Source organism: Enhydra lutris, unplaced genomic scaffold (assembly GCF_002288905.1).
Source record: "Enhydra lutris kenyoni isolate GAN:26980312 unplaced genomic scaffold, ASM228890v2 scaffoldscaffold3, whole genome shotgun sequence".
Classification (NCBI taxonomy): Eukaryota; Metazoa; Chordata; class Mammalia; order Carnivora; family Mustelidae; genus Enhydra; species Enhydra lutris.
The window spans coordinates 84,490,415-84,509,231 of record NW_019154087.1 but is presented as its reverse complement, the minus strand read 5'-3'; the positions used below and the strand labels follow the sequence as shown (position 1 = coordinate 84,509,231).

Genomic DNA, 18,817 nt, shown 5'->3' with positions numbered 1-18,817 from the left:
TGTGAATCACTGGCCTACGGGACTGGCCGGGGAGGAAAGGTTTGGACGAGAGCCTAACGTGCTCTAGACTCCAACTAACAACTGGGTGTCTCCTTCCAGCCTCACTTGTACAAATGCCCACGGGGTTCTCAGACACGTGGAGATGGGGCTCCAGAGGGTGGGCCCCACGTTCCTGAGGTAGACACACTCACGGCACAGAGATGGGAACACCAGTGTTTCTCATTCTCTTCCTGCAACTCCCAGTTCCACAGGGTGGAAAGCGTCCCTGAAGGCCGCTGGCCTGGGTCTACCGAGGACCATGGCTGGCAGTGCCTGTGGGCATCCTGACTCCCATCATTCGCCTGCTCCTGGTTCTGGACTGACCCCTGGATTGCTCCTCCTCACGATGCCTTCCCCACCTGCACTTTGGCCCTGTTCTTCCCCCAAGTATCAAGCCTTGGCCCCGGGCTGGAGGGGGGTGGTACCACAGACCGTGGTCGAAGCAGAGCACTGGGCACAAGCCTAACCCCCTGGAGCGATGTCACAGACTCTAGACCCACAGTCAACTCTTCGGGTCACAGTCACATTTTTAAGAGCCCAGTAGAATATAGTACGACATAGCATGGCATTTTGCATGTCATAGCACTGTTTCCGGAAACTTCTGTTTCAGCTTTATGTGCATGGCCAGTCCCATTATGTGTATTTCTGCTGGGGGATGTCAGGCAAAGGGCTTTCAAAACCACTGTTCTAAAGCTGCCCTGACCCACACAGCCACTGACTGCACAGAGCAAGTGGACCATGGCCGGTCCACACCAAGATGCTCTCTAAGTGTAAAGCACAGCTTAGAGTTCAAAGGCTTGGTATGCAAAATGTACACTATCTCGTTAATAGCACTGATGGTGATTATATATCGAAATAATAATATTTGGGATATAGTGGACTAAGAGAAATATATTATTAAAATTAATTTTTCCTGTTTCTTTTTATTTATTTGGCTACAAGACAATTTAAAATTACTTCTGTGGCTCCTGCTATATTTCTAATGGACAGCTTAGGTGCAGAGTCTTAAACTTCTTTACCAAGCATTCACTCAGCTGATCCTACTTATGCAACTGGAATTCATTCATTCATTCATTCATTCATTCATTCATGTGTTCTTCATAAAATGAACAGCCTAGAGCACTATGAGTCGGGTACAGACTCAGCATTAGGGATACAGAGGTAAAGGACACAGGCCCTCTCCTCATGCAGCGCTGGGTCTTGGGAGGAGGTGGTCGTGGAAACAGCCAGCTGGAGTCCAGATGTGTGCAGGGGGTCCCAGGGCGCAAAGCACAGTGCCTGACTCCGACCTGACCTCCAACCTGGTGATAAGAGCGGGTCCCGGAGAATCATAGGAGGCTGGAGCCATGACTCCAGTGTAGAATCTGAAACCCCGGGTTTTGCTCAAGGTCACAGCTCAGACTACTGGCCTCTTAGTCCTTGCCTTTCACACCCAAACTATGGGTGTGTTTGCTCAGTCCACCGGCCAGAGCCAGGACTGAACTGACCCCATCTGCTCTGTGACTTGACATTGACTGTGGACTTTTCCCTTCCTGCCTACCAGAGTTGACCTGCCCAGAGTAGTGGCAGATCATAAATCACCCAGTGGTTCTTTCAAGGACAGCATCAAAAATGCCAGCGGTTTCTTCCAGTTTGGTAGGTCCCTGGAAACCTGTGGCCGCTCCGGGCAATGAAGTAACTAGGTCAAATAGCACACGCCCACAATAGATGGAATGCTTAAGTCATCCAGTGCTATTTGTTTCTCAGAATGAGTGGGCTTTGTCCCGCAGGCCTTGGGAAAGCACAGACCAACACATCAGCCAATCAGGGACCCGGACTGTGGGGGTATTTGCCATCCAGGAGAGCTCCAAAGAGCTCACCATGACCAGGGAGAAGAGGACTGGCCTGTGGTATAACTGAGGCTTCTAGGTGGCACAACGCAACGTCAGAGGCCAGCCTAGATCCCTAACCTTCTGTGCATGCCCAGGAAGCTTGTGGGATTGCAGAATGGGGATAGAAATGCTTTCTGAATGTGCACAGGACTGGGCCATGGTGGACATACCAGGAGAAGCCCAAATCTGAGAGCTAATGACTTGGGTTTCAGATTTCCTCCACTATTCATTATGGGGGTGACCACAGGCTTGTCCTCTCGCGCCTCCAGGCCTTGGCTGTTGGATCAGATGAACTGAGGTCCTCCCCAGCAGGGTGTCTCTGATTCCAGGACTCTCTCTCCAGTCCACTGGGCTGTTCCTTCCTCCAGCCTGTGATCAATGACCTCACCACATTCCTCTCTGCGGGGCGATGGCCCTTGTCCGGCAGTATGGAAACATCTTCCCACAGGACAGGATGCCCCACCCTCGTCAGAAAGGGAAGCTATCTGTCATGACCTCATGTCACGTTCGCATCACTGTTCTCAACGAAATGACCTGCTTGAAAGCCTCTTATACTTTTGTTCTCTGCTTAGATGAAAGATTTGTTCGGGACACTTAATAAGAACCAGGCCCCTTCTCGTTAGCATCACGTGACATCCAGAGCAGGGCATCCTGTTCCCAGTCTCTGGTGGCAGGGAGAGAATGTTTGCGGGGCTATGCTAGAGTGGGAAAGTGAGATGACTTTTGAGATTCTTGTGTGCCTGGGGTGGGCCACGGCCAGAGGAATTCTGAGATCCTGTCCTAGAGGAAGGGCCTGAGAATTCCAGCTTTCTCGGTGGGACAGTGGGGAGCACTGGGTTGCGAGCTGGGAGACCTCCATTAAAGTCTTCATGGGCTGCTAATAATGTTGTCTGATCTTGGTTACTCACTTCTTTCTCTGGGTCTCAGCTTCCAAATTCATAAAATGGGGGGTTCGGGGCTCTAAGTTCCCTTCCAGCTCTGACTACTGGGAGAGGCCTGACAATTTCGAACAGAAAGGCAGCTGCCGGAGGGAGGAGACCAAGCAGGAAGACCCTGAAAAGCCCGAAGCCAGCCTGCTGGGGCTGGGCTCCCTGTGCCATGCTCCCCATAGAGAGACCCTTGAATGCCTCCCCAGTCCTTACCTTGCCCCAGCTGGGAGCCAGTGATGGCCTCTTTGGCACTCCCGAAGCCCAGTTCTCTGCAGACGACGCTGGCAGACACCAGGTCCCACTTGTCGTCACAGACGGTACCCCATTCTCCGTTCTTGAGCACCTCCACTCGGCCCTCCCCGATGTTGGCACCACCTCTCAACCGCACCAGGGGTTGCTGGAGAGACACACGGTCCTGCTGAGTGCAAAAGCCGAAGCACGTTCTGCAGGCAGGGACTGCCCACCCCCTCCCTTTCCCACCTCCCCGCTCCGCAGCGAGGTGCCTCAGCTAGGAGCTGAGCCTGTGCGGGCACCTAACCAAGAAGGTGGGGGACTGAGACAGTGGACACCGTGCGGGGGTGGGGAGGCTCCGTGTGTCCTTGTGCTGCACTTCCCGCTACCGCTACCTCTGATTCTACCCCAGGCCAAATCAGCCCGGCTCTTCAGAAGAGGCAGCCCCCCTGGGTGCGCAGAGACGGTGGGTGCTTACAGCTTATTTATTTTTTTTTATTAACATAGAATGTATTATTTGCCCCAGTGGTACAGGTCCATGCATCATCAGGCTTACACAATTCATAGCACTCACCATAGCACATAAACTCCCCAATGTCCATCCCCCAGCCACCCTATCCCTACCACCTCACCCCTCAGCAACCCTCAGTTTGTTTCCTGAGATAAGAGTCTTTATGGTTTGACTCCCTCCCCAGTCCCATCTTGTTTTATTTTTTCCCTCCCTACACCCCACGACTCCCCACCCTGCCTCTCAAATTCCTCATATCAGGGAGATCATATGATAGTTGTCTTTCTCTGATTGACTTATTTCGCTTGATACCCTCTAGTTCCATCCACGTCGTTGCAAATGGCAAGAGTTCGTTTCTTTTGATGGCTGCATAGTATTCCACTGTGTGTGTGTATACATACATGTGTATACATACATATGTATACACACAGTGTATAAATATATACACATATGTATATGTGTATATATACATATATATGTATACATACACACACACACACACACACACCACATCTTTATCCATTCATCTGTTGATGGACATCTATGTTCTTTCCATTTGGCTATTGTGGACATTGCTGCTGTAAACATTCAGGTGCATGTGCCCCTCGGATTCCTACATTTATATCTTTAGGGTAAATGCCCAGTAGTGCAATTGCTGGGTTGTAGAGTAGTTCTATTTTCAACTTTTTGAAGAACCTCCATACTGTTTTCCAGAGTGGCTGCACCAGCTTGCATTCCCACCAACGGTGTAGGACGGTTCCCCTTTCTCCGCATCCTCGCCAGAACGTGTCGTTTCCTGTCTTGTTATTTTTAGCCATTCTGACTGGTATGAGGTGGTATCTCACTGTGGTTTTGATTTGTATCTCCCTGATGATGAGTGATGTGGAACACTTTTTCATGGGTCTGTTGGTCATCTGGATGTCTTCTTTGCAGAAATGTCTGTTCATGTCTTCTGCCCATTTCTTGATTGGATTTTTTGTTCTTTGGGTATTGAGTTTGATTAAGTTCTTTATAGATTTTGGATACTACCCGTTATCTGATATGTCATTTGCAAATATCTTCTCCCATTCTGTCAGTTGTCTTTTGGTTTTGTTGACTGTTTCCTTTGCTGTGCAAAAGCTTTTGATCTTGATGAAGTCCCAATAGTTCATTTTTGCCCTTGCTTGCCTTGTCTTCGGCGATGTTCCTAGGAAGAAGTTGCTGTGGCTGAGGTCAAAGAGGTTGCTGCCTGTGTTCTCCTCAAGGATTTTGATGGACTCCTGCCTCACATCAGGTCTTTCATCCATTTTGAGTCTATTTTTGTTTGTGGTGTAAGGAAATGGTCCAGTTTCATTCTTCTGCATGTAGCTGTCCAATTTTCCCAACACCATTTGTTGAAGAGACTGTCTTTTTTCCATTTGACATTTTTCCTAGGTGCTTATGGTTTAAACGCCCCTAAGTGCTCACTGACAGCTTGGAAACCGGGTGGAACACGGGGTTTATTTAATCACATGGGCATAAGAGCCACTCTCCACCAGTGCTCAGACCAGAACCCACATGTCCATCCTCTAGCCGAGGTTCCCGCTCAGCCACATGGCTCTCTCCCACTAGTGGTGCCTTGTGGCTGCGTGGCAGGGCAGGGCGCAGTGATAGCCCCCAGGCTTACAGACCATGGGGACTGCTCTGAGCCAGGCACTAGCGAGAGAAGAGGCACAGGGGTGTGTGCAAAACACCCGGAACCTTCGAGCTTTAGAGAACAAACCAGACTCTGCCGGCCGCAGCCTGTTTGCCATGGAGCAGTGCCCTCTCCCTTCCCCCACCAGCCGGCCCAAGCTGTCTAGCTCAGGCAGCGGTAGCTCCCATGTTCTGGAAACTGCTCATATGGGCTGGTGGGTGGGAACAGCACATGGGAAGAGGAGGGGGAGGACAGGAGATGGCTGCTCATTTATGGTGGGGCAGACCCTGTATTCCTCTAGCCTGATGGAGGCAGATTGCCCAAGAACCTCGCCCCAGCCTGGCAGCGACCATGCAGAGTCAGCTGGGCCCGGAGGAAAGAAAAAAACCAAGGGAAAATGTGATGTAAGACTCACTCCCCCACCTTTTTTTTTTTTTTTTCTAAATTCCTTTGGCATGAACTTGATTCCTTTGCTTTAAACCACACAGCCAAAGGAATTCCAAAACAGTAGGGTCTGGAATTCTGGATGACCCATGAGAAAAGCTTGGAGGCTGAGGCTGAGGCAGAGGCTGTAGGAAGGATGTGGCCATCACATAGGGTGGCAGGGGCAGGGGGGCTGTCTATGTTGCCTGGCTGCCTGCGTGTGCTGTGTGGGGGGCCTGTGTATTTTGGAGGCTCCCGGGAGACTGAGGCGGTGGGGACGGCCGGCTGCTGGAAGCGTCAGGAAGGCACTCCAAATGGTTGATGGCTGGGCTCACAATATTCGTTTCACTCTTTTCATTGAAGACTTTTTCTTTTGTGCGAACACACTGCCCCCCACCTGGGAAGGGGCACCCAACTGGTTTATCTAACTCCTGCCCAGGCTTCCCTTTTCCTTTGGATGAGGGTTACCAACCCCTTCCCAGGAGCAGGTCCTTAGATGTTGACGGGGAGAGGAGGTGGCAGAGGGGAAAGATGGGAGAGACAGGGAGAGGGGAAAGAGACAAAGAATGAGGCTGTTTGAGACTGGGAAGGGGCTGCTCCTCCCGTCGCATGGCCTGGATCCAGCTGACACACCGTCTATCCCCATCATGGTCTTTTCCCTTCCTCTTACCGGTGACATGATCAGAGTTCACCTGCCCATGTGAGCGCGGAGGTTTTATCTGGCACAGGGAATCGCTCCTTAATAAATGAGCGGCCACCCTTCCTATCCTCCTTCTCCTCCTCCTGTGCTATTGCCACCCCCCAGTCCCCTGTGAGCAGTTTCCAGAACATGCACATCCCAGAGAACCTTTGGTGGATGTAGAAAAAAAGGAAGGGTATGATTTTCAAGGGAAGATAGAGGAGCGCACATCCCCTGTTTGAGAGGCTGCGTCAAGACTGCCGTGGTCGGGACAGCTCACCTGTCCTAAGAAACCAGATACTCGAAACGGGGCTGTCATTTACGTGAGCAGATGTACACGACATATCTTGAGCGCACTCATACGCACACAGTGAACATGTGTGCACACACACATGCGAGAACACACTTACACGTGAACACACATATGTGAACACGCGTGTGCACACACAGGGGCTGCTTGCACACTCAGAACGTGACTGAGGGCTACGAGTGACACAGACATGAATGGCAGGTTTTCCTTGTCTGTCTTGGTGAATGCTTTTAAAAATCTTTACCCTTTCTCTTGCAGAACAAAACACGCTCGGAAACACTTGTAGCGGAGTTCAGGTGCTTTTGAGAATTATGCTGACTTTCCCACACCACCAATACTCCTGTCCTCTGGGAATTGAGCAGGACTCCCCTGCCCCTGCCTTTCCAGCCTGGCCAGAAGGCAGCGCACAGAGCCCGTGACAGTGGGTAGGAAGTGCTTTCCTCTCCTTGGTATCTGTCCTGCACGTAGAGGACTCTGGTCTCAGAGTGGAGGAGCAATGGTGGAAGTCCAGGTAGGGGTGCTGAGCATTTGGGGCTGGGGCCCTGCGTCACGTCACACTCTAGAGGTGGCATCTATGGGCGGGGCCGGCCCGGACAGGGGTCCCACTATGTTCCTGCCCTGTAGGCAAGTGGTCTGAGCTGGGGCCAGCTCTCCTCATTCTTTCCTGGGGGGGGGGGGGGTCCTCCGATCCCTGGCCTGCATCCCCCCCCACCCAAGGAGCCAGACCTCTGGCCGTGTCCTCACCTCCGGCTTGTAGGCTTTCCGGAATCTCGAGGGCCCGTCAGGGCTGAAGACCTGGCCAGGCACACAGCTCACCACAGCCGGCAGCCCATTCTCACAGGTGACATTCTTCACGGGGTCCAACAACACCTGCGGGCCGAGCTTGCAGCTGGAGATGTGGGCCTCCGTGCCCGTGCAGTCCATGGAGAACGGCCAGTAGCGCTGTTTCTTCCGGGCGGCAAACATCCTGCGGGGGCGAGACGGGCCGGCTGACCAGGGCATCATGGCACCCACCCCCCTCATTCCTTCCACGACTGGGGAGTGGGCACGGGGCCAGCTGCTGTGCTGGCTTCTGGGGATCTGGTGGGGAATGAAATGGGCACAGTCCATGCACCTGGACCTCAGCCTCGCTGACTGGTCGAGCACTCGCTGAGCACCTCAGCCGTGTGGGGCATCATGCTGGGCGCTGGGGAGCAGGACCTGGAAGGGCGGACGTGGCCTCCTTCCCCCAGGCAGCCTAGGTGCTAGGAGAGGAGAGACTCAGGAGCGAGATAACACTAAAGCCTATAAACACAAAACGCAGGGATTTAAATGAGGTAAGATCCCGGGTCCCAGGAAACCCTCAGTCCCAGGCAAACCAGAATGGTTGCTCACCTAAACTCTTCAGAAAATTTCCACACAGTCAGTTGGGGTTTCTTGCTTGTGTCAACGGGCAGAACGAGCTGAATGTTAAATTCTCTCCCAGTGACACACAAGATCAAAGGTGTGGATCCAATAAGAAGCAACGAACGAGAACAGTCTTAAATCACCCCACGGGCTGAATCAAAGCATAACTTGTTGGAAATGAAAATGGTCATGAAACTCAGCCACGGACCTTATCAAATCTTCACATGGGAGCTAGTGAGGCTGATGGTTTCCCTGGAGAATTGCCTAAGGGAAGGTCTTAGCCTGTATTATGCATAAAGTATTTCTTTTTATGTGTTTTTGGAAGGCAGAATGAAGGTCAAGGTGAGCCAAAGTGTTTTCTAAAACAATAACCAACTGATAAATAAGGAGCTGGTCAACAGAAAGGTAACTGTGCCTCAGTTTCCCTCTCTCCAAATGAGAAGCGAATGGGATCTCCTTGGTAAGACTGCTTATACCACCTGTGAAGCAATTAAAACCACACACAGGAAGGGCTTCGTCTTTGTCTGTAAAAGCACCAGCAACTATCTTGTTAAAGGAGAAACAAAGGGGATACAAGAAGGTAGGGCTCCCCAGGGTTGCCGTCCTGATACATGTTCTCAGGGAGGAGCAGGATTTGAGCCAGGCTCTGAATGATGGTGGGATTTGCAAAGGAGGGTGTCACAGGGTGTCCTCTGTCCTCTCCTCAATGCTGTCCCAGCTCTCTGGGGGTCTGTATGCTTGTCCCTGCTTGGCAGAACCATACACAGCCAGACAGACCCACAGCATTGCTGCCAGCTGCCCAGGGGAGGGGCCTCCCAGGACAGGCTGGCCCAGGGCAGGGCAGAAGAGGGGGTCCTGTTTCTGCAGGTAGGGGAGGCCTGGGAGTTTCCACTTTGTTAGGGAGTGAAGGGATGTGAACACCCTACAGACACCGCCGATATTTTTTCTTAACCCAAAATTTCGACGGGTAATAGTTCTAGTGTACCTGTGTGCCCAATGACAGAATCTTTGAAAAAAGGACTCTCCTGGGAAATTTCCAAGCACTGTGGCCCTTCCCCACTTCGTGCATACGAGGCTGCTGCCTTTGGAATCACAACCTCCAGCTTGTTCCTCATGACACCCCTACCTCGGACTGGAGACCACCCTTGAGGGCTGTCTCTCACTTGTTCCTCTGGCCACCTCCATGTTCGGTGAGCGAACCCACTAGGGGGAGACCAACTGCGCAAGGCCTAAAACATCCTCTTGCTTCCAGGGTTCAGTGAACAGCGCCCTCACTCAGCAAGAGATGTACTGAGCTCAGTGCAGACCGCAGGGCCAACAGCAAACACAGATCTGCTCCTGCCTTTCCCAGACAGCCCCGCTTCCCTCTCACATCAGCTCACAGGAATGCACCGGGGCCCTCCACAGGCCTCCACTACGCAGGCAGCGGTTCCCCTCCCCCACTCAGTCACTCAGCGAGTCACCAGAGCCAGGGCCAGGCCTGGGGTGGGGGGTGGGGTGCAGACTCGAGGCAAGTCCTGGGGAGGATGGGTGGACAGCCCACACCAGGTCTCCTGTTTGGAGGGCGACTGGAGTGAGGGGCAGCTTTGGGCCCGGGGGGCAGCCTGCTGGAAAAAGGGGTGTCTAGGCCTATGAACCCTCGGCGGGGCTTTTGACCTGAAAATGAAAAGTCCTCCTGGCTCTTCCCCAGCCAAGGGAAAAGCCAGATTTTGTTAGGGATCCTGCCAGCTACTGTGTATGCCTGTTCCAAGGATGAATTCCAGAATTTGGGAAATAACCACAAGATGGGCTCAGGGACCCACTGGGCCCACTGTGAGACGGGCCCGAACTAAAACTCCATTGATCACCTGACCTCCAGGAGCCCCTCCTCTGACTGGAGAGCCAAAGTGACCCTTGGGTCTCCTGGAAGCAGTGTCATTCAGAGCCTGTGTCCAGTCATGCTAAAGTTCTGGTTATTTCCTCTTCCCTGGTGCACCCTTTGGTAAGAGGCCATTGGTCCCTTTGGGAAAGGCTGGGTAATCGATTAACTGGGGTCCTTCTTCAAGGGGACCCGGCCTCCCCTCCACTCAAGGGGTCCTGGGTCTGTAAGCTGACTCAGGTCTGGAACTTGGGGGAGGGGTGCGACTCTCTGTTTTTATGACCCATGTTCGATTTTTCTTCTCTCTCCTAGAGTTTCTGTCATCTAGAACGAGTAAGAATTCGGTAGGCTTCCTATCCATTGCTTCTAGGAACACCATGACCAACCAGCCCACACCATGGGTCTGTAGGGGTCAAGATGATGTCATTCGGGAACCACGCTCACCTGGCCTTGGGAGGCTGAGTGCTGTCACCTGGCCCGTCCACCCTGGGATCCAGTCACACTCACCCCCACTCCGCAGTTACGGGGAGGTATGGCCTGTAGAGAAGAGCTCCCCGGGAGTTCTTAAGAACGCCAGGGTTTCCCACACAGATGTATTCCTCAGTCCTAGGGAAAGCGTGTCTTCTGGACCCTCCCAGGGTGGGTGAGGGCTCAGATGACAAGTGCACTCCAATGTTCCAGGCTCTGTAAGTCTTTGAATCCTTTCCTCTGTGTGAAACCAAGGAGAGCTGGCATGTCCATTTCGCTCACCGTGGGCCACATTTTGGTCCTAGTCTCAGCCAACTAACCACATTGTTAAAGTTTTTCCTAACTCCCGAGAGGCAACATTAGAGGCAGAATCTCAGCTTTGTGAGCTCGTATCAATAAATCAGTGTCAACACTGGGGTCCTGCTCTAAGAAAAAAAAAAAAGACCACAAAATGCTCCTGACTCCAAGAAAGGGCCCTGAAGCTTCAGTCTGATTAGCTTCAAGGAGCATTCATGGTTCCCTGGGGCCAGAGCAGAAGTCCGCTCATGGCAAAGCAGCTGACTCCACTCCCGGCGACCCAGAGGGCACAAGGACTCTGAGGGACATGCAGGAACCACCTGGAGGGCAGAGGGTGGCAAGCTGGGAGGCTCTGATGAAGAGCTGTGGCCCTGGCCCTGGGGATGACCGAGGCCCCTCAGTGGCCACCAAACACACCAGTTGGCAGACAGAGCAAAGGGGGAGAGGCCTCAGGCACCGCCCAGGTAAATGTCTAAGGCTGTAAAGCTCCTTCGGACCAAGTGGAGATGGCTAACCCCACTCTAGACAGAATCACTTCGAGAACGATCTTCTTCCCAGGGTGAAGGGCCTCCCTGGGACTGACGGACGTCAGCAACAGCAGGGACAGGCTGCAGCAAGGGCTGGGAAAGGAGGTGCTGGAAGGCACTGACTCGGGGACCATACAGGGTGGCCCTCACTCGGCTCCCAGGCCTCTGCTGTCCATAGCCTCTCAGCACAGCTCCCAGACCCCTGTCCCCAGGCCAGCCCTGCCCAGCTCCCAGACTTAACAGCCACCCCGCCCTGGTGGGGGCCTGTGCTCTGTAGCCAGGCCCTGCCTCTGGGGTCGAGCAGAGCAGGAGCCTGGGACTGGAGGGGGCAGCAGCAGTGTCGAGAACACACCTGGACTCCGCAGTGTCCTGGACTCTGTGACCCCCAGTGCCCTGACCTGCAGGCCTGCATCTCCTTCTCTGTGGACTGAGGACTCGGACCAGGTGATGTCTGAGGCTGCTGCATGTCCTGGGAGTCCCCATTCGTCACTAACAGCTTCCTCCAGCCAGCTGCCATCGCAGTCCCAACAGCAGCACTGAGGCAGAAACTTCCCAGTGTGCCTTTCTCTCTGGGGACCAAGCTGTCAGCGGAGTCTCAGAGGCTAACAGGAAACACGCCTACAAGCTTTAGTGCCCGCCCTCCTGCCCTCTCATGCTAGAGGTCGGGAATCAGCAGCGTCCTTAATCATCTCACAGTTTGGCTGAGAACACCACCCTCCGCCTTGGCCTTGGATGCCTCCCAGCCCTTGGGGCCTCTTCCTGTCCCAGTTTGAACAGGGAAGCCCGACACAGGGGTGGGAGGAGCAAGGAGACGGCTTCCAACCTGGCCCTTGAGAGGATCGCCCGGGGCACAGCGGCCAAACGCAGATCTGAGACCCCTCCCCGAAAGCAGGAAGGGGACTCAGGACCGTCCTCAGCTGGGGAGATGGCTTTCAAATGCTCTCTGTACAAGGCATGTGCGGCCTGGCCTTGGTCTGATGGCAGCCTTCCCACTCCTAGGACTGGGCTGGGGGCTGTGGTGGGGCCAGCCAGGGGAGGGGTTTACTTTTCTTGGCTCCAGTGGGTCGGAAAAGCTGAGAAGGTGTCCCTAGGGAAGAAGCTGACCAGCTGGCGGGAGCGGACCAGAGACTCAGAGGCCTGAGACCTTCCTGGGCTACCAGGAAGCTCTGGGCCGTATCTTGGCTGCGGGGTGGTGGGGGGTGGGGGGAGCGGACCAGAGACTCAGAGGCCTGAGACCACTCCGCCTCCCAGCTGCCCTGGGCTACCAGGAAGCTCTGGGCCGTATCTTGGCTGCGGGGGTGGGGGGTGGGAATCAACGCTGCAATCATCCACAGGGGTGTTGTGAGCCTTCCTGGCTGCCCACACTCACCCCTGCAGCCGACTGGGGCTCTAACCAAAGGCGCGGGGCCAAGCCCACGGAGGGATGCAGCCCGCCCTGACCCCAGCGATCTGGAAGTAGAGCCTGGCTTGGAACCCATGTCTTCCGACTTCAAAATTCCCTGCCCTTGGTTTGAACGGAGAGAGGCAGTGTTATGAGTCTACACTCTCTAGGAGTGCAGACCCGGAAGCTGGAGACCTGTGTTCGGACCCTAGTTCCGACTTTCTTTGACCCTGAAACAGCCCCCTACTTCCTGGTGCTGTGAGGGTTTGGGGCTAGGAGCAGAGCCCAACCCACAGATGGTCAGAAACAGACCGTCGTTATCATTAGTAATAAACAGACCTCATTAATAATGAGGAAGACCCCACTGTCAACCAAGGTCCTCCAGCGGCCAGCCTGTCAGGGGGCCGAATCCCTTCACGGGACACCCCTCGGGGCAGGTTACTCAGTCTCCTTGGTATCTCACCCCTCTGCCCCCCAGGGAGATGCTAACTTTGGAAACCACACCAGCACTGTAAGGTTTAACCAGGATGGGTGTTAACTGAGTCAAATCAACCATTTTTTAATTTCCTGACAGTTGCTGAAAGGCCCAGATTATTCTCTGAATAATCACTTGCTGAGGAAAAGTGGACATGTCTCCTGAAGTTGGCGTTGCCCTGCTCCTGGCCTGGCTAGTACTGTCCTTGTTCGACCCCTGTTGTCACTGTGAGGACCGTCTATCCCGACAGGCAGGATTTCTCCAGGCTGGAGCACCTTGAACTTCATCTCTGCTCTCACCGACCTACATCAAACTTTGGCAAGCACAGTGTGTCTGCCACGACATGGGGCAGGAAGGACTCTCCTTTGTCGGGGGGCGGGGTGCCCTTACTTGTACACTTTGGTGTTGTACGTCTTCTCCCCGGGGAAGCCGAACATGCCGCAGACCACTCGGGAATTCTTGACTGTCCAGTGCTTGTCGCAGATCTGCTTCCAGGTCTTTCCGTCCTTCACCTCCACATAGCCCTCTGTCACGGGCATGCGCCTGCGGTAGGCCGACAGGATGGCTCGGATCCGGATGTCCTCCACCTGGATGTTCAGGTTCTGGAAGGGACAAGGCACAGAAGCAGAGGAGTTACTTGCCTGGCCTGGCCACGGAGAGGTGGCAGCTGGCAGGGCCCTCTGGCCTCAGGTCCTGCAGGGCGGTGGGGGGGCGGGGTGGAGGGGTGGCAGGAGCCGCCCAGGAGCAGTCAGAGAAGAGGCCCCCAGGACCCCAGCAGCTTCTCCTACAGCCTCCAAAAGGCCCAGACAGCACAGTGCGGCAGCCTCCATCCGTGGGTTCTCAAAATAAATGCGGAACAGAGAACGTGTTCTCTTTGAATTCTCAAGTTCTATATTAAAAACAATTGGGATTTTGTATTTTGTATTTTACTCCAAAGCATGTCTGTGTGCGCCTGTGTGCCTGTACATGTGGGTCTCCCCACTAAGCTTTCAGTAAAATTGGCACTGAGCTGCAAGGTCCCTGCCTTATGCCTACCCCAGAGGCCCAAGGATTTGATAGAAGGACAGGGGACCTGGGGGGGGGGTGTGCAAGCTGGATGAGAGGAATGGGGGGCTACCCGGAGTTAGTAGTTCCTATGCTCACCCAATCTGCCCCCAAACACTACAGGAACTCCCTCCTGAATCTCTCCGTTCCAGCCCCTCCGATTTCTGCCCCTGTCCTATGGGACCACTACCAGTTCTTGCAAGGCTCCCTGGGTCCCTGCCTCCATCTCCCTCTTCCACCCATTGACTACAGGGCCAGCCACCAGAGGTCTTTTTTAGCAGAGTGATCTTGTCCCTTGACTGTATAATAAAGCCTAGATTACTTAGGGAGGTGGCCACAGCCGGTCATGACTGACGCCCCCTGTGCCTCCAGTCCCCTCACGGTCCCCAGCCCCAAAACTATACTCAGGTCTGGTTAACTGCAATATAATAGCATTTGTGTCCACGTGTGAGGCCCACAAGGAGTGTTCTACGTGCATTCTCTTAATCCTCAACGAACAAAACGGGGTGGTTCGGAGCTATTGCCATCCGTCTTCCAGGTAAGAGAACTGCCTGACTCGAATTACTCCCGAGAACCACCTGGAGGCAGGGAGCACAGGGTGAGGAGCCCTCTGAGCCGGGCCAGGGAGAGAGGCAGGGGGCGGCCGAGCACAGGATCCTGGCAACCCAAGTGCCTGAGCCCCTGTCCAGCCAGGATGCAAATGAACCACGAGCTTGAACAGAACCATTATTTGGGTGCCCGGGGATTCATGTCTCCTCACTCCAGCTTCAGGGTGTAAAGCCAGGCCCCGCTTCAGCAGCCCCACAAGGCAGTGGAAAGTATGTGGGCTGGGAGTGATGACATTTGGCACTGGTTCCCTTCCACGCAGAGAAGGAGGAAAGCGCCAGGGGCAGGGCAATGTTTGCCAACGTAGATCCTGGATCATTTACAGCCTCCATTCAGGCCATGGGACCTGTGCCACCAAGACACGTGGACAGGGGTGAGCCAAGAAAGGGTCTGAGCTCCAGACGGGCCTGTGCACCAGCCCCCTCCTGTCTCTTCCCACCTCGGGAGGCGGGGCTAGAATTCCAGCGGGTAATGCGTAATGGCCAGAAGGAAAGTTCCTGCTGAGGCACCCGCCCTGGGACTCCACCAGGCAGGCCACCTTTATTAAATTCCGATCCTCCTCCCGCCACGCAACTCCCCACCCCCCACCCCCCGCCAGCCGCCATGGGGCAGCAGTGTAGGATCACTGAGCAGAGATGTAAAAGTGACCCTCGGCAGCCAGCTACCAGCGTGGGACAGGGGACGCAGCAGACCCACCCACGTACCCTTGTCTTGGTGCAAGGTGGCATCTCTTCCGCAGAAATATGACAGTGACGTGGGGGAGCCAGGTGGGCTCAAGGATGTGGGAAATAAGGTTTAGAGAAGAGAAAGTGCTAGAGCAAGGTGCCTTTGTCCTTATTCTTCCACCGACTCACTGCCTCTGTGTGTGTGTGTGTGTGTGTGTGTGTGATATGGTGTCTGTGTGGGTCTGTGTGTCTGTACGTGAGAGTGTGAGTCTGTCTGGGCACCTGTGTGGCTCAGGAGAGGTCCAGAGAGGGACTTGTTCTCTCCAAAGCCTTAGAAAAGTGGTCAGGGTCGTTCCTTCAAAATGGAATGTCTTCTTCTCTCCTTCCACGGAAGCAATGCCTTCCCATTCCGTCAGGCTCAAATTCACCTCATTCATTCATTCATTCATTCATTCAGCAAAATACACTCTCTCCCCACTCGATGGACCTTGAAGGCTTCCTCCCTCTGGCCCCAAACACAGGACCCTGTCTCTTCTCTGAATAACAAAACCCGCAAGGGCCCTCACTTATCAAACACCAACAGATTCATTACAGGGTGGGTTCTGGGCTCGCTCCATTCCCATGATATCCCATGAGCAGGCCGATGGTACGCCCATGTTGCAGATGAAAAATGAGAAAATATGGTGAGGTTTCACAACTTCTCCAAATGCACACAGCCAGTAAGTAGGTAAACAAGGGTGAACACTGAGTTTGGACTCCAAGCCTGTGCTCCAGCCTTGGACTGCTGGTCTCTACCCTCCCACTCACGCCCTGTTCAGTGCGAGGTACTGAGTTGACCCACACAGGGCAGGGTCAGAGGTTCGGCCTTCTGGATGGTCCCCTTGGGGCCTGCACATTTAAAGCCCATCCTGTGCTCTGGTGGGAGAAGCCCTGAGTCAGACCAGAGTGTATGTGAGGGGAGACCTGCCTCCCAGCTGCTCCTGGACTTGGGCCAGGGGGCAACAGGGAAACCCATCCTGGTGCACATTCAGAGCTCCCTGCTAGCTAATGAGCTCCCTTAGGCTGCTATGTGCAGGAAAACACACACAGACACACAGAACTTCCCTCCTTACTTCACCGCCATGGAATCTCTTCCATAACCGCAAGGGTTAGATATTTTTTTTCTCAGAAGTTCAACTCCAAAAGAGAAGAGAAGAGAAGATGTGAAACACTGAAACACAGACACATTTTTCTTTCTTCTCTAACAGAGGGCTTTCTAGACGTGCTGGTTATACATTAAGACCAATAGCCTAGAAGCTCGTAATGCACCTGGCACATTTTTCAGATTAAAATTAAAGTCTGAATGCTATCTCTCTTGGCAGAGATAAGAGTTCACCCAGATCTCCAACAAGGCCTTCCTCCAAGGAATTCACAGAACCTTCTAGACTCGTCCTACTCAGAACTCATCTCATCCCCGGCACGGCTCCAGCCCTGGGGGTGAGGACTAGCCACTTCCAAAAGGGCAAATCAAGGTGCAGGGAGGTGAGGCCCTGCCTTGCTTCAGCCAGAGGGGCTGGTGGAAAGAAAAGCTGACACAGGAGCACCACGCCTGGACTCCCAGGCTTGTGTCTGCACGACATTTCACATTTGCAGCGTCTGTGAATGACTTGCAAAAATTCCACAATGTGACAGTCTGGGGCTGTCGCCAAGGAGGAAAAATCACCAATTTTGAAAGCCTAGTTGAAGATTGCATCAGGTAGAGATACCGAGGGAGGCAAGGCAAGGCCAGCAAGAAAGCCAGCCTATAAGGACATCGTAATTTGAGAACGAAGCACCCCCCTCCTGGGAGGCATGTTGGTAAGGGCCCCATCTTAGCCCAATTATCTTCCTTCCCTCTGCTTTAGAAGCTGTTCTTGAACATCAGCCCAGGCCTTCCCACCTGAGAAGGCATCCCAGGAGAGGTGTGGAAGAGGGAGGACGGCATTGATGAGATACTCGAGCACGCAGTCATTCCAACGAGAATGCACGGCTGGTTCAACCTCTGCTGGCTTACCAACCCCATCCCCCTACTGCTAACAGTTCTCTGAATCTTGCTCTCTAAGTCCTCAGCTGCCTTTATTCTGCTGTTTCCACCTTCCCCTCCTCAAGCCTCCCATCACTGCCCCAATCCCATCTCCATCTGCCAGGCAGGTGGCAACGGGGGAACCACGGGAATGAAATGACTGGAACTCTGTCACTTCACACAGGCTGGGTGTCTCCCTGGTGTGGAGGATTTGCTGACCCAGTCCACCTCTCACACCAGCCTGCCCACTGCGTAGTCCTATCTTGCTCCAAACCTTCCCACGGCTCCCCAGGCCTTAGACTCCCAGGTCTGATCCATACCACACCCTCCCTTCCCTTTTTCCAGCCAGCGACCTTCTCTCACTGCCACAGACATCACTCCTTAAAGCCCAGCATTGAACCTCACTGGAATTCTCTCTTCCTTCTCTCTGAGTCCTACTGACCGCAGGGACAATCTACTTCATGCATTTGAACGTGTCTGTTGAATGCTTCTGGCACAGTGTGAGGCCCTGGGATGCACGGGCCAACCCGACACACCAGTCTCTTGCTGTCACTCCTGACAGGATACAGACAGCACCATCTCCCCCACGAAGCTCCCCTCCCCCAATATCTGGTCCACAGAGATTGGATTTCTTTATTCCCCGCACATTTTTTTTTCTTTTTTTAAGATTTTATTTATTTATTTGACAGACAGAGATCACAAGCAAGCAGAGAGGCAGGCAGAGAGAAAGGGGAAACCAGGCTCCCCGCTGAGCAGAGAGTCGGATGCGGGGCTCGATCCCAGGACCCTGAGACCATGACCTGAGCCAAAGGCTTAACCCACTGAGCCACCCAGGTACCCTGCACATTTGCTTTCTGAGTCGCTCAGTTGGTCCTTGACTTAGCCTGACCATCTTGCACTCTGATTATTTATCTTTCCAGTGTGTTTTTGCCAGCTCAGAACTGTGAGTTCCTGAGGGCAGGACGGTGCCTTATTCATTTCCGTCTCACCCATGGCCCCCAATCCCAGACACGACACATAGTGGGTCCTCGAACATTTTTGGAAGGAACCAATAATGGTTTTTAAAACTCCGATCACAGGAATTCGTCTTAGCTGAACATTGAGCTCCCGAGCTAAAAGTGTAATAAAGACTCCCTTTATTCTTTGTTTAAAGCAAAATAACCAACCAGGCAATGCCTGTTTCTCTTCAGAGCATAAACACTACGTGTGTGACCTATGGATGGACAAGTAGGACGTCTACACTCTCTCCACGTGCACCCTTGTCATCCTGGCCATTAACACCCTCCCTCGCCTCTCAAAACCTGATGCTAAGGAGGTTTCTGGGCTGAATTAAAAGCTGACCTGACCCTCAGCACACATCTAGGTGATTTAGCTAAGTGGGTATTCTCTGTAAACAGCATGAGGCATGCTGTAGTTGAAGAATCT

At 53.6% G+C, this 18,817-nt stretch overlaps 1 protein-coding gene across 4 annotated transcripts in view; it reads right to left on the bottom strand.

The window, feature by feature from the left end:
• LOC111154976 (lysyl oxidase like 2) overlaps positions 1 to 18,817 on the bottom strand; it is a 60,474-nt gene that overhangs the window by 26,266 nt on the left and 15,391 nt on the right. The window contains exons 3-5 of one of the 4 annotated variants that reach the window (XM_022514934.1): positions 13,427 to 13,638; positions 7,389 to 7,611; positions 3,053 to 3,257 (exon numbers count right to left, since the gene is read on the bottom strand). In XM_022514934.1, the coding sequence (XP_022370642.1) occupies positions 3,053 to 3,257; positions 7,389 to 7,611; positions 13,427 to 13,638 (640 nt within the window). The remainder of the gene's footprint in view (positions 1 to 3,052; positions 3,258 to 7,388; positions 7,612 to 13,426; positions 13,639 to 18,817) is intronic. The other 3 variants (XM_022514952.1, XM_022514944.1, XM_022514961.1) reach the window with 3 other exon arrangements.